The sequence below is a fragment of the Apis cerana genome, linkage group LG8 (assembly GCF_029169275.1).
Source record: "Apis cerana isolate GH-2021 linkage group LG8, AcerK_1.0, whole genome shotgun sequence".
Taxonomy (NCBI): domain Eukaryota; kingdom Metazoa; phylum Arthropoda; class Insecta; order Hymenoptera; family Apidae; genus Apis; species Apis cerana.
This window is the reverse complement of record NC_083859.1, coordinates 9875508-9892281: the sequence shown is the minus strand read 5'-3', so window position 1 is coordinate 9892281 and position 16774 is coordinate 9875508. Positions and strand designations below refer to the sequence as shown.

Genomic DNA, 16774 nt, shown 5'->3' with positions numbered 1-16774 from the left:
CCTGTAGACGGGCCGATTTATCACGGGCCTATAATTGAACGGAAGCAATTTATTAATCGGCCTCGCGCCCTACGATCGATCCCTACCGCCTGCCCGATTCTTTTACTCGCCGCGGCCAGGCCCTGAATAAGGGGTCCCGACCCGTTTCCGTTTTTATGCCGAGGATTTATCGGGTTCTCTTTTCCCCTCTTTTACGGATTCCTGGAAGCTGAGCATCAAAGAATCGAAAAATTGAACGATTGGGGGTTAATCGTTACGTTCGAGGGGAGGTATTTGAATTGGGAGAGATGGAATTGGAGGTAATTTTGTTATATTAATTTATAGGATGGATCGAATTTCGAATATAAGCGAAGGTATATATAAGATCCGAGTGGTTAATGTCGAAAGATCTTGAATAAAACAATCGATCGTCGAGCACACGTCAAATATGCTGGAATAAACGGTGTATTTAAAGTATAGAACAAAGTGTAATTTAATTTCTCACTCGACATTTCCAAGTTTTGCAAAAAAGAGGGAAAAAATTACTTTTGTATTAAACGTCAATTCGTCAAATTTATCGATTATCGATATCCTCGAATCTCTCGCGATAACGCGTAAAAACAATTTCACGGAAATTTCAGAGAATTGAAAAATTTCGCAAATTCGAAAAATTTCGAAACAAATAAAATCAAGTCCGTCCGACGAGATATCTGCAACTTCATCCATCAATCACGAAACACGCGTAGAATCCTGGGGGGAAATTCAAAACGAAATCGAAACGAGCAACAAATTCGGAATCGGGTTTCGACCGACCGACGAGCGATCTATCGAATCACGGTACACGTTAGCCTACTTTCGCTAACGATCGCACGGAAAAGCGGCGATTCTACGTCGGTTTGACCAAGTTATCCACGGTTGACCGGGCGAAAATTCGCCACGGCCTTCCAGCAACTGCGAGTTAAACGACGGGATCAATGGCGAGGTTAGAGCCGGGTCTTAAGCGAGTTACTTTAATCCAATAGCAAACAGGATGAGATCCGATTAAGCCGTGTTAGCCGGCTATTTCCAGCGATCCCAACGCACCGGCTCGCCTCCATTTTCCGACAGCTTCCGCTCCGTGTCAACGTCCAACGTTCGACGTTCTTCCAATTCGTGGCGGCCAACGTTTTGCGGCCCACGTTTCGCGCTTCAAATATTTATTCTTCGCAATTAGAATCCTCGTCGATTAATATTTATGACTGTTTTAGAAGGGGGAAAAATTTATAAAACATGTAAATAATAAAACATTCGTCGCGATTAAATCTTAAAAAGAAGAATATCGAAAGTCGAGAATTGACTTCTTTTCTTCTTTTTATGCGTTCATATGTTTGACATACGTTTTGGTGTAAAATTATCTTTTCTTTAAATCGTATGTTTACTTGTTAATGTTAAATGATCTCGTTGTTTCGTTGGTGAAAAGAAATTTGTTAAACTTTCGAAATACATTGCGTGTTTTCAATCATACGGATTCGTATAACTCGAACTCGTTCAATTTTATAGCGGACGTGATAATAATGTATATTGACATAATTCGTTCTAATTAAGATTGAACACATTGAGAAGAATTACGAGGTTTTTTTTTTCCTCCGCGTCACAGACATCTGTCATTCGTAAGCTTGGCTCGAGGAGTTCATTCAACTCCCACAGTCAAGAAGTTCATTCACCCCCGTACTATCGCAATATTAGACGTCTCTGAAGGACCTTCCACCTACTTCGGATCTAATTTGCCCAGAATCATAGACAGAGATTTAATTACCAAACCCTCTGTATCTCTTGTCCCGAGAAATAACTTTGATATAACGATAATTACCTTTAAACTAGAATCACTCTTTAAAAAGAATAAATTGATTACTAAATATATATATATCGTGCATAATCGATAAAGCGACAAGAATCGAAAAATATATTCGAATCAATCTAATTTGTCCAGAATATATAATAGAATTATCAATCTTTCTGTGCTTCTTATAAAAAAATAATTGATACAACGACGATTATTTTTAAGTAGAATATTTTTTTAAAAAGAATAAATCGATTTTAAATGCGAATAGAAAAAATCATGCATAATCCATAAAACGAGAATCGAAAAGTATATTCGAATCAATCTAATTTGTCCAGAATCATAGAATTATCAATCTTTCTGTGCTTCTTCAAAAAATAACTTTGATACAACGACGATTACTTTTAAATAGAATCATTTTTTAAGAAGAATAAATCGATTTTAAATCCGAATGGGAAAAAATGCTCGATCGATAAGGCGACAAGAATCGGAAAATATATTCAAACAAATCAAACACCCACACTTGTGTATTTTACGTCACAAAGGTTATTCCATCGCGTAAAAAAAAAAAAAAACATGACTCTAACAAGCGTGCCGTTTACGAGGAGGAAAGAGGCGTATAACAAACGTAGCGCATCGACATCGTTCGATCCTAAATGCACGTCGCATCGGCGACCGTGGCTTCTGTTCCCAGTCGGGACGCGACAACGAATCCCGATTATTGCGGCGAAAATCGAACTCGTCCACGATCGCCAATGAGGAATAGTCGAAAAAAAAATAAGAGGATGGCGAAATTTAATTTACGATTTTATCGCTTTCTCGGAATAAAGAAAATATAATAAAATTTTTGGTTTCTGGATAAAATTTGTGTATCGTGCAGCTTTATATTTGCTTATATATGAAAGTTGCAATTCGTCGCAATTTCTCTTTCTGAATATTCCAAATTTTGGAATTAACTTCGAACTTGGAAATAAAAGTGTATAACCTGTGCAATTTTCATGGTGTATCGGAAATTGCAAGGGAGTGCGTGTAAAATTTTCATTCTGGAATTTAAATATTTTTATATCCTATATAGTCGGTATAAAAATTATGAAAATATAAATAAAATTTAACATTATTTTGAATAAAAATAAAAACGTGTTATATAGAATTTGTAATTTTCACGGTGTACCAGAAATTACAGTAAGGAAGTAAACTATCTTTTATATATTTCATATATTTTGTTTATCGATGTAAAAATTGTATTACCACGATGTAATTTTTCTTTCTGATAAGGAAGACAGGAATTAGGAAAGCGGAAGCAATTATTTTGTACCTACAGAAATAAAAATATATATAATTACAAGGGAGTAGAAGTGAAATTTTTTCTGGACAAAGATAAAAAAAAATTTATTGCGAGTAAAATTACACGCGTAATTTTATATTTCGCTCATCGGTATATAAATTTCGTACATCATAACTTTAAGAGAGTAATTTAGGAATTATCGATTATTTTGTATAAAAATAAAAATAATACACGATCGTATGTTTCGTAATTAATGTTTTTAAAATTATAAAACGAACAAAGTGAGAGAAAAAATTCGGAAAATAAAATTAACGAATTTACGGATAACAGTTCTCTCTTTAGCATCCCTTAGAGGAAAAATCGTAATGACAACACGTTGGTAACGAGGCTATAAGAAACGACGCGGCAGCATAAAAAGCCATTAACCCGGCCGATTAACCGCATTAATTACCAATTAAACGCGACTCTTCCGGGTTAATGATCGCCGATCGCGACCAACCTTTTCTCGCCGACGAGTTTTCAGATAAATTCGCCAATTTGAATCGCAATGATGAAAATGGCAAACAGCCGGATGAAAGCGGATGAACAGCTACGACTATACGATGAAAATCTCGATTCATTAATGACCAAAAGGGAATAATGAGTCACCTAATCGCTGTTTGCCTTACATGTGATCCGCCATTAAATTTGATACGTTGTGTAGTTAGATGAAGGGTAACGTAATTACATAGGAGGGAGGGAGGGAGGGGGAGAGAGAGAGATCAACGCGCTTGGTAATACGCTTTCCGCTTTTTCTTCGCGAATTCTCGACATTTTCGAAAGAATTTCAATTTGAACGAACAAATTTGAATAAGAAGTTCGTTCCAAATATTCTTAAATAATTTTAAATAATTATTAGAAAATATAAATATATTCAAATCAATTGTCAATTCCCTTGAAATTTTTTCTCCGAATTCGTATCACTTTTGATAAACTAAAAATTAGAATTACCGTGAATTTCTATCTCGAAAATAATTTTAATTATACTTCTTGTCCGTATATTCTCACGTATAATCCGGTTTGTTTCTCTACAAAATTTCGAAAATTAAACGAAGCGAAATTCCAAATTGACGTGCAATTTTAAAAGAAAAATCTATCGTTAATATCACGCTACAGAAGCGAATTAAACAACGGTTGATTATTTTTCGTTAACTTACGGTCTTATACATGTCCTCAAAGACAATCTTAATTAAAACTTTGTTATATCGTTGTAAAGAAGTCTCAAATCTCTTTTCATTTCTCTTTCCACGATACGCGTGGATCAAGCTACAAACGAGGAAGGGGAAAAGAGGGAGGAAGAGTGAGGAGACTCTCTTCCACCTCGAATCGTGGAATCGGTAAAAATGTTTCATTTCCCCGGGAATTTGGTAGGATGGCGGCCGGAAGTGACCCTGAAACCGGGTATTAAAAACGTTCCAACGCGTGTTTCAAGAGGTCTGAAACGGTTTTCATTGCGTCTGAAACGCGATTCTTCTCCTCTCCCGAGAATTTTTCGCAAGTTCGACGGTTTCGTCGTTCCCCTAATGACGACATTCTAAGTCCTCGAGTTCTCTTCAGACCGGAAACTGTGGTATTTCACCTCGATCGCGTCTTCCGCGGATTACTTTTCTCTGTCCCTCCCCCTCCTTTTCGAAATTTTTGAACGTTCCATTATTCTTATTACAATTATTTTAACTTCGAAAATTATTACACAGGAAGATTTAAAAGCGAGATACCACTTTATATTCAGAAATATCGTAGAAGAAAAATTTTCCGGAAACCGCAAACGATCACGGTTTTTCTTCTTTTTAATTAAATATACGAATACAATGAAATGTACATTCCATTAACGAAAATTCTTCTTCTTCTGCGTACGAAAATCAAGATATTCTTCAAACGTATTCCTACAAAAATATACGCATCGAACGAACAAGAAAGGAAAGAACGGATTCGAAAAATCGGTTTCATCCCGAGATGACTGAGAGAATATCTTGCCTTTTACGTTTCCCAGGAAGACGTACGTCGGGGGAACGCTGATATTAAGCCACTGGAATTCGTTCCAGTTTCTGACGGACGGAAATTAAGAAAAGAAAAACGCCCTCCCCCTCCCTTTGCCCCGATTGATTTCGTTCGCCGATTGTTCCGTTCGTGAGCTTGGATCTCTGAATTTCGAATCCGATGTTGTCCGTTCGAGGGGGCGGAAGAAGAGGAAATCTTTGATCATAATTCTCTTTTTTTATTTATTTTTCTTTTTCCATTCATAGGAAACAATCTCTTGAATCTTACTCATATACGATTCCTATTATTTCTTCAGCCTTCCTCAGAAGGTTGAATTGAGAGAAAGAGAGAGAGAGATGCATCTCGATTTCCTCGAAGAAAGACGATAATCGGCGATACGATTCTCGTGCCTTTCTATTTTTCTCTGTTGTTCGACGATATTCGATTGTTAGGGGCGATTAGAAATTGAACGATAAGAAAAATTTGAAATTCGAGTTGGGGAAGGAATTGTTACGGGAATACGATGGGATTAAATTAATACCCTGAGCGCATGGAAGTGCATGCCCCTGCCACTTTTAATTACAACAGATCTCGTTATTTAATTTCCCTTTTCATCAAGAAAATTAACAGACATTCCCTTCCCCTGCGGAAAGCAATTATCGAATTAATAGCGTCCCACTGTATTAACAAGCCCCCCGTTGGAAAGGGGGATGTAATTCCCCCGTTTCAAACAAAACAAAAACCATAACCGGCGACGTAAATTCGACGTTGCTTCGCTTTAAAATCCCTTTAAAACGAATCTTAATTCTTTCTCTGTGTACGGGAATCGACTTAAAAACCGAGAGCCCGGGCTCGTAAAACTACGCCAAAGTACTCGTGATCTGATTCACGCCTCATAAAATTAAGGGAAAGGGGGGGAGGGGGCAAAGGAGAAGAGGAAAAAGAAAAATGAAAAAAGAGAGGAGGAAGGAAACGAGGAAACGAAAAAAGGAAAGGAGGGAACGGCCACGGCTCGTAAACTGTAATTTCCAGCGAGCAGGACGGAGGACAAAACAGGAATTTCCTCGATTCGAAAAGATTGCAACTTTGAAACTGAAATAAAAATTGTTGGAGATGCTTAAGAGATACTAATTTATACATGCGAGTTTCTTTGTAACAACGAAGAAGATCGACGTAAATGTATCTATCAGTGATATAAAAGTGCACTTAAGGGGTTATTGGTACAATGACTTGACTCCAAGTTAGACTTAAAAGTCACGTTTGTAATTTCTTCGTTATACGGGAGAAAATTAAATTGCGATAAACTTCGCAACAAGCAATTTGGAATCCAAATTGTGCATTTATGTTCGATCCTGAAATATATTCCACTTGTGATGGAATACTGGCTACTGAAATTCAAATAGGGCTGAGAATAACAGTAAACATCGGTTAAATGTCTCGTATAAATATTTGGGATATACGAAATCATGTACTGAAATTTAATCCTGATCAAACGATCCAACCTTTTGTAATTTGTCGAACACAAGAGGGAAAAAATAGGGAGAAAGAAAGAGATAAACGTATGGATGAGTTTCGAAAGTACAGTCACACTTGTATACGTGGAAAGAAATAAATGAAAACACACAATGTAATATTTTCGTGAAAACTTTATCGAAAGATGGAGCAGGGGATAAATATCAGAAAAAATTGAGGAAATTTTTGAAAAATAAATTAGGAGCGATTAATTATCCAAATTAAAATCGTGCAGGGAAAAACAATACACACACAAAAATAGTGTACACCATTTTTCACCGCTCTTGTCTTAAACAAACGCAGCAAGTTAACCAGCAGAGTTGAGCAAACTTGTATGCTCGTTATTGAATTTATTAATTTCATTACAAGGCCGGGTAATTAAAAAATGAAATTTTCATCGCGACCCATCTCGCTCCCTAATGAGTCGACCATCGTCAAAGTGATGAAAGTTACGATTCTCTCTTCGTTTCGCCACATTTTTTTCTTAATTAATAAGTAAAGAAGGCGAAGAGAAAGAGAGAGAGAGAGAGAAACAACAAGCGAGAGAAAAAAGTTTCGACAAATATTTAGAAAAGAAAAAGAAAGAAAGGGAACAAAAAGCTATATGGAGGGGAGGAGGGAACATGGTTGAAAAGTGTTAGGAAAAAGAAGAAATAGGTCGTGAATCAACTAGGGGTAGCTAGGGGAGGGGGTTGATATTCAGATGAACGAGCTCGATACATGCGATACTAGCCTACTGTGGAAATCGATGGATGCACGTCGTAATATACAACCCACGATGCAATTTTTCCCCCCTCCCCCTCTTTCTTCGATGCAACAAGTTTTGATTTTGCGAAATGCATAACAAATCGATGCGGAAAGTTACTTAGGAGGAACTCGTTCCTTGCTTCCTTTGAATCCAACGGAATCGCAGAGCGAATACAATACTTGTTAACTTGATATAAACAAACATGGACAAATGTAAACAAACGTAAACGAAGGATGTTTAATAATCAGGTGAACGAATCGAGCATTTGGGCAAAGTTTGGTTTCTCGTCGTTATACCGGCGAAATCCACTTGTTCCGTCTGTTTTCATCCCCCCCTCCCCCCTCCCTATTCACCTCGAGACGTTACCCAAACCATCTGGAAACGTTTGACCGAAGGTATAAACGGTCTGGGCCAAGTTTAATCGAATTTAAATTGAATTTAAAATGTTAATATTAGAGAAGAATGGATTCGATGCTCGCGTTTTATCATATTTCCGTGGCATTCTTTGCCATCCGAGTATCTTTTACCCAAAGAAACGTTTTCATATTATAAAACGTTCCTTCCATCATGACGTCTCTGATTTTTCCCTATCTTTCCTTCTTCCCCGATTCATTTTTCTTTTGAAATTTAATTTTGCATTCTCGTTCGTTATTTACATAATCTTTTGAAGTATTTTTTTCTTTTCTCAACTCGACGAATTGAATTTATATTTTACACCGTTTATATACTTTAGATATAGAAATCTTTCCTCTCTTTCTTTTCAGATATCTCTGCTTTACCGTTTACTCGTTCGTTACTTCTCGTAGTATATCTTCAGTGTGTGATTTACGTTTTTCTTTTATATGACTTATGAATTTCCCATTATGTTATTTATACGGTTTATATTTCTTTTCGCTGGATTTATTATTTTTTTTTAATATCTTTTACCTTTCGTTTAGCTTACATTTCATGTAATGGATTTTTTATCGCAAGAAAATTTTGAAAATGACGATGATTTCTTCGTCAAAAGATATCTCGAAATAGAAGTTAATTTCTTCCCGCAAAGTTTCGAGATGCTTGGAAAGAGGCGATACAAATGATTTTCGGATGAAGCCGAGAAAATTTTGCCATTCAAATGTGTTTGTATGTTGTAAGAAATAGATTTTATGCAAGTAGTGAAACTGCGTTAGATAGAGCGTTCCAAAATGTGTAACGCAAACTCGAAGAAACTAATTTATCTCGACGAAATAGAGGAAGGGATTAATTTAATTTATTCGGAAGAAAGTTACATTCACTGTTATTGTTTAATCGCGTTATGAAATGTTTTCCTGTCCTTCCTTTTAATATTCCATTTTATACAGCGTTATTAAAATGTTAGAAAATTTAAAAAATTAGAAAAGGAAACGTAGAATATGTTTGACGAGTGAAAAATTGTAAAATAAGTGTGAAAATAAAATTCACGGGGAAACATTTATGAGAAATCGATGATCGGAACCATAGTAACCACGATACCGACGAGCGAAACAAATACAATCGTACAGAAAATGGAAAAACGATCGGTTTGCCTACAAATCTATATTTTCTTTTAAATTTTAATACGAATTATCTTGAAGCATAAAACGATAAAGTAGAACGATATCCATCGATATTAACTGACTTATTCAGCAATAAGAAAAAAGGAATACATTAACTGCTGACAAATTGAATAACAAAAACGAGCCAGTGAAATAAATTACTGCTTCATTTCAGTTATCCTTTAAGCCATGCAAATAGAACGAAAGATTCTTTAGCGAGCTTGGAAAATACTGGGAGTTTAACTTTGTGTCGCAACACGTGGAACATGATGAAATATAATTAAAATTTAATATTTGAACTTCAATCTAGACCCTCCTTCTTCAAAAAATTCAAAATAAAATGAATTTTGAATTACGAGTATCAGATTGAAAAGATCAAGATGTTAAAAACTTCAATTTTTCCTCCATTATATTTTCTTTTCCAGACTCATCGATGTATCCAAATACAAATAAGATAGAAGCATCACTTTGCGTTTTCAAATTTCAAAATTTCTGACGAATGGATCAACACTCAAAAGATCCACAAATTTTTGATACTAAAAAATGTTATTAAAAATTTACAAGCGATTCTTCAGTCACTATTCTACATACTCATTCAAATCTTTCAACACGACATATATCGTTCCTTTAAATATCCAAATCTCAGTCAAAATCCCTGAAAGTGAACATAATCGGTTCTCAAAAGGTCCATGAATTCGCAACTCTCCGTTCGTTTTTCTCATTATTCCTCTTTCAACTCCAACACTCCAACATATACCCGTCGTTCCTTTAAATATCCAAATTTCAGTCAAAATCCCAATAATGATCATAATCGGTTCCCAAAAGGTTCATGAATTCATAGGCAACTCTCCGTTCGTTTTTCTCATTCCTCTTTCAACTCCAACACTCCAAATTTCAGTCAAAATCCCTGAAAATGAACATAATCGGTTCCCAAAGGGTCCATGAATTCGCAGACAACCCTCCATTCATTTTATTCATTACTCCAAACACAAACAGTGTTTCAACTCCAACACGACATACACCCATCGCTCCTCTTCGAAATTTCAGTCAAAAAATGATCATTCTTCTTCCATATATACTGATCCAAACACAAACGATATTTCGATATACCCATCGCTCCTCCATGTATCCGAATTTCAGTCAAAATGAACATAACCCGTTCCCAAACTCTCCGCCCACTCTTCTCGTTATTCCCCTTCCAATACTCGTCCAAACGCAAACAATCTTCCCATATATACCCATCGGTTCTCCGAAATTTCAGTGAAAATTCCTGAAAACGATCCCAATCGACTCCCAAAAGGTCGACGAATTCGGACTCTCCGTTCATTTTTCTCGTTATTCCTCGGGAACACGAGCGTGTACCCTTCCACGCATCCGAAATATCAGCGGAAATCCGTGACAGTGATCACGGCCGGTTCCCAAAGGGTGCACGAATCCTTGGTACACTGGGGGCAGAGAACGATATCGAAAATCCAGCAGGCCTGGCGGCTGGATCCTGGCGGGATCGGACAAAGAGGGCAGCGGCCGTTCCGGTAACCAACTTAACCGGAAACTTCGAATCAAAGCAAACACAGCGAAAGTGCCCGCGGGGGTCAGCTCGCCCGGTTCATCGTGAAACTCGATTTACTATCCACCACCGGCAGGCATTCACCGCCCCGTTGATCCTCGAGGGCGGAGGCATCATACAGGGGAGCGAGGGGGTGGCGCTTTGACGCAACGTTACAGCCGTGGCACACCTCCATCCATTGTCGTGTTCCAACAATGCTGCTCGCAGTCTGTTTGCGTGTAATTGGTAAGCTCGGCCCCGCGAGCTGTAGCGAGTCTGCCACGCGATAATAAACGGCGAGAGAGTTTCCCGAGTGATGTGATCGAGTTTACTTGAATTGTCTTGGGCGAGGGTTTCGGGGGAACATCTGGGATCAAGGAGGGGAAACACCTGTCAAACCTGTGAGATCCGAACCGATGATTCGTTTTCCCTTAGTTTGATGAACGTTTATGATGCGATTCCCCTCTTTGTCGACGGTGAAACGGAGAAGTTTGATTGTGCCGGTACACGTATACAAGGAGTGATCGCCGTGAGGGATTCCGGATCCGTTGGAAAGGATCCAGGTATTTTCCAAATCGTAGGAAATTTCGCGGATAAATGGATTACGAAAGATCGAATTAAAACTATTCGATCGATTTCACTTTCTGCAAACTTTCTAATTATTTGGGATATAGTGAAATTGTAGACTTTATGCGACGTTGTATAGCTTATCCCGCCATCCCCCTTTTATCTCATCTTTCACTTTTGTAACTTTATCTTCGCTCCAAGTTGACTTTATTTCCATCCACTTTCCCAGGCAAAAAGCGTCAATTTTCTATCCATAATCATCTATGGTTACACGACGCATCCTTTCTCTACATTTTGTACGGAAATATCGTGCTACTAATGAAAATAACGCGGTGTATTTTATTAAATACATTCTCCTCTTCTTCAACTCATCTTTCTTCACGAATATCGTGCATGATTAATCGCTCCAAAATACAAAATCCGTCGACGTTGAACACTTTGGATTTTTGATTGGCCTAACGTTAAATTATCAACTTACATCCAGATCTTCAATATTTTACAATCATTTCCCAATTTTAGAAGCATCCTATTAAACTTCTTCTAAAAAACCAAGAATCAAATCTCACGATTATTTCATTTTAACGCGCACCCTTGTAATTTTCCAAGGAATTTTCACTCTCGATTCGAACCTAGCGGTGTTTGGTAATAAAAGAAGAAGAAGAAGAAGAAGAAAAGGAAAAGAAAAACAGATTTAACGTTGCGAAGTAAGTTAAAGGGAAATGCGAGTTGTGCAAGCTCGCGCGAGATCTTGATTGCGGATATTTAATGCATGCTAACGGAAACGTGAACGGTAGGCAAGCGGAACGCGTGTTAGGGCGGTCAGTACAACAGGTACGATAATGCGTGCTCCCGGTTTGTTTATACCGGGGGGATTAAAATAATGCATCGATGCACCGGTCCGCCGCATTGAGCCAGATGAAGAGATTTAGCCGCTGCGCAAATTACATACGCATTAACGGCGGAAACGCAGTGTGCGTGGGCCGCACGATGAACGCGCGTGTGCGTGCTCTTTGTGCGAAGGAGCGAGTAATAGGATTCGACGTGCGAGTGTGTTTCAAGGTTTCCAGGCTCCACGCTTCCCAACTGTCGCGAAGAATTGATGGATAGGTTGATTTAATGCAGCTGAGTGAAAAGTTGGTGAAATTTTGTGGCAGCAGTGGTGCGAAGAAAAATTGCGATTTTTGCGCTAACTTTTGCTTCGGATCGAGGTTAGGGGTTTGGTTATGAAATTATTATAGAAGGGGAATAATTTTTAGAAAGGAAAGATGTTTGTTGAATTTGGATTTGTCAACTTGTGAGGAATATTATAAATCTTTTTTGATGTGAGAGTTCGGATAGACGTAATTATAATTACTTGATATTTAGGGAATCTTATCGATTTCGAATTTTAGTCTATTGTATATATTAATTACAAATATTGCACTATTTAATGTTAATGTAATATAGGGGAAAAATATTTGGAGAATCGAAGCAAATGCAAAAGTATTAACCAAAACATATCTGTTAAATTTGAATATAATAAAACACCCAAACATAACCTACAATTGCATCATTACGATCTAAATTTTCTTCACGAAATATCATTTTTAAATTCATCATTCGAAGATTTAACGAATAAGGCAATATAATCGAAGTAAACACGCGTTTCGCGATTATTAATATTAATTTATCTCGAATCGGTTGTATTGTAACACACATTGTAATCTAATCTAACCTAACTTAATCAGTTTAAGTTTGCATTAAACAGACATGTAGCAAGACGTATATGGTAAAATAAAAATACAGTTAAATACCTTCTATTTGTAAACACATATAATTACAATATACGTCGAAGATTGAAACGAGGCGGTAATCGAGGTAAATGCACAAACGCGACTATTAATATTAATTTATCTCGAATCGATTGTACTGTAACACGCATTGTTACGTAATCTAACCTAACCTAACCTAACTTAACCGGTTTAAGTTTGCATCAGATAGACACATAATGAATAATAAAAATAGAGTAATATCCGGTACTAATATAACCTAACCTAACTTAACCGATTTAAGTTAGATTATCAGATAGACATATAATGAATAATAAAAATAGAGTGATATCCGGTACTTTCCATTTATACGAAATGCGTGTGTTTCGCGATTATTAATATTAATTTATCCCGAATCGATTGTATTGTACATTAGATCGTAATCTAATTTAACTTACCTAATCTAACTTAGTTTAAGTTTGCATCAGATATAATGAATAATAAAAATAGAGTGATATCCGGTACTTTATACGAAGTCCATATTATAATTGCACCATTACGATCAGAAATTTTCCAGTTTCACGAGAAATCATTTTAAAACCATCCGCGGCGAAGATTGAAACGTCGAACGAGGCGGTAATCGAGGTAAACGATAAATGCGTGTTTCGCGACTATTAATATTAATTTATCCCAATTCGGTTGTAACGTACACAGGATGCGACAAATTATTCCGCGGGACCGTATCGTTCTGCGGCGAAATATTCCGGCGCGCAGAGATTCCATTCATCCTCGAAACACGCGTAATTTTCCGGGGCGGGGAGGGCCCCTTCTAAATGAAAACGCATCGCTAAATTTCAATTTCGCGTTGTAACGCGTTGTGCGGAAAGATGGCGCGCAGGTCGATTTTCGTCCAAGCCTCGGATCGAATTTTCTAATTATTTTTGGCAATTGTGATTAATTCGATACGCGATGAGTTATTTTTCTTGTGCGTGTTACATATATATATATACAGGATATTTAGAAGGTATATCGAAATAGCGTTTTATTTTTAGCATTCCGCGAAATAAAACTGAAAATTGATTTTTGCTTCGGTTTCACGATCTTGTAATTATTTTTGGTTATTTGGTTACACGATTGTGATTAATTTGAAACTCGATAGCTAGTGGTTCTTTTGTTATATAATATTTAGGGTGCATATAATGTGTACGTGTCTGTTTTCTTTTTTCCGTGTATTCCGTGCGAAACAAAATTGAAAATTGAATAAATTCTTTTTTCTTTCTTTTCCTTTTTTTTTTTACCATTATATTTTAGCCCGAAATATTTTAGCGCGAAATATTTTATACGACGTATTTTTTCATCCGACTATTCTTGCGCCGTTTTACAATAAGTGAGTTTTGTAAAAAAGAATTTTTGTCATTATTAATATTAATTATTTTTTATAGAAAGGAAGAGTTGCACATTTCAAAATTCGTTCCCCGCGAATTAGGATAATTAAAATTAATGTAAACCCACTTGAAAAATTTCGTATCTCGTATCCAACGCCCATACACTTTATCTCCTTTTCACGGAATACTAACTTCACAACCTCGTTCTCTAGGAAATTTTGTACAAGCTGCCTTTCAGAAAAATTTTCCCTCCACTTAAAACTCTACCGTAAAACTACGTATTTAACAAAAGAATTTGCTTAAAAGAAACTAAAAAGTAAAAACAGCCGTTTTTTGCTAACGAAAGAATTATACTTAAATTATGTGTGTGTTTAGAAAGCTAAATTTTCTAGAAGCTATGGTTTCGGATAGCCATAAGATATTAAGCAAATCACAAAGATTATTCAAAGTTTACGTATTCTATAAAAACTTATCCAACTTTTCTTTTTCCTTTCCTTTCACAAAAAATAATAATCTTAATTTCCTCCTCTACAATTTCTCCCATCACGTGTGAATAATAAATTAACCTTAATTACAATCGAGTCCAAGTACGAGAAAAATTTCTATTTTAAACTCTGAAACTCTCTTAATTTTCTTCTTATTTCGTTCGCTCGTAGAATTCAATACGATTTCTCTGTTCTCATCATCGACACGCGACAACAGATTCTCATCTGTCACCGATATTATAATTCGAAGCCAAAATACATCAGGGAAACAAAATTTTGGTTACAGAAGGATTGAAACTGAAATCTCTGTGCGAAATGCACGTGATCAAATGCAGAAACAAAAGGGAAACAGAGAGAGAATGTTCGATGCGTGAAGTGCATCAGGCACTACGGATAATAATGGATAATGATGGTCGAACGGCCGATCATCTGGCCGAAATCGATGATTCGATTGTTTCTCTTATTGCTCGGCTCGGCCATCCGCGTCCTGGTTGCCAAGTGGCTCGATCATGCGGATCAAATTCGTTTTTGCTTGGATTTCCAGTCTCTACGGCTGAACATATCCCATCCTTCGATTCGAACCGTATTTTTCATCAGGTCCTTTGATCGATAATTCGATCGAGAAATTTGATAATCGAAGAAATTGGTGAACGATGGAGAAAAATTTATATCAAATTCAAAACATAAAAATTCTGACAAAGAGAAAAATAAAAATTTTCCTTAAATTTAACATAAATGTCGCCTACCTTTTGGTTTAATCGATAATTGAATAATGAATAATCGTTTGGCAAATTTGGAGTTTGATCGATTTGTTGTCTAATGGATACTTTATTTCGAATTTTGACCGTTTAATTCTTCGTTATCGGGGAATTCAATTCGACGATTTTGAGTACCGATTGAAACCGGTGAATTTCATCGTGAGAAACGTGAATAATTAAATTTCGCTGATTGCTCGTTCCTTATTTAATTCGTTATTAAATAACCAGTTATTAGTTTGTTATTTTTGGAGGACTATATCTCGATTAATTATTATTATAATTTGCCATTTCCTATTTATCCGTTTAACGTCGCGATATCACAAACAAGTATTGCTAAATCTTTTAATTATAAATAATATAAGATATTTATTTGAATAGAAATTTTAATTTACCTGATTTTTCCCTTTGAGAACGAGGACGTTTGTGACACGGCCGAAGGGGATGCCAAGATGGATGATTTCACCCTCCGATACTTCGTTGGGGATGTTTCTGATGTGGATAACCCTCGAAAGTTTGCCGTTGTGGCTCTTGTCGAGTTTAACCTGCGCACAATTCACAAAGTTTCTACGGTTAGTCACAAGTTACACACTGAAAGTTTCGTTCAAAATATTGCAAAATATCTCCTTAAAAATCAATCTCGAATTATAATTCAGATCCCATTCCGATGCTACAATTTTGACAATTCGAAATAAGAGATAATATAATTATAATTATTCCAATAATAATTATTTACAGTTATTGGAAATTGCAAACAAAAAAAAATTTGTTACCAAGAATAATATAAATATACAATAAAACATTTCTGAACATCATTAATACCTCTTATTAGTATCATTAATATCTCTCCGCTATCGCTCAAGGCGACTCAAGGCAATAAACGATACTTTGGGAGGTAAAACACAACATTAGTACCGAGCCAAGATAAGATAATACTTGTCACTACTTATTTCACAAGAGAAACCAATCACACGTGATAAAATATTCCCACCGTTCATCACCTTCACCCTATCGCAGATAAGGTGTTCATCATCAAGAGTGAAGAACAATACTAATTCAACGTCGAAATATATACGTGCAAATCATCTCATCTCGCCCACAAATACGACTCCATTCATATTCATTCATAACGGGCGAGTGTTAATTCCTCTCTCGAGCGAGACGGAACGAAATCGCGAATAAAAACATTTCCCCGATTGCACTCGTTTCCCCGAGGGGAGGGGGTAGCCTCTTAAAATTCCATCAGCCCTCGTTAAAATCGGGAGGGGCCCGCACGCGTGCAGATCGCACTTCCGGTGCACAAGTAACCAAACTTTTCGCCCGGTTTCGTATAAATTTAAATCGAAATCCCGCCGCAGGCGGAATTTTCAATCACG

The 16774-nt window shown here is 36.7% G+C and overlaps 1 protein-coding gene across 32 annotated transcripts in view; it reads right to left on the bottom strand.

Moving 5' to 3' along the window:
* LOC108002604 (polypyrimidine tract-binding protein 2) overlaps positions 1–16774 on the bottom strand; it is a 429375-nt gene that overhangs the window by 82864 nt on the left and 329737 nt on the right. For all 32 annotated transcript variants that reach the window (XM_062078838.1, XM_062078844.1, XM_062078850.1 and 29 more), the window contains one exon: positions 15794–15943. In XM_062078838.1, coding sequence (XP_061934822.1) covers positions 15794–15943 — 150 coding nt within the window. The remainder of the gene's footprint in view (positions 1–15793; positions 15944–16774) is intronic.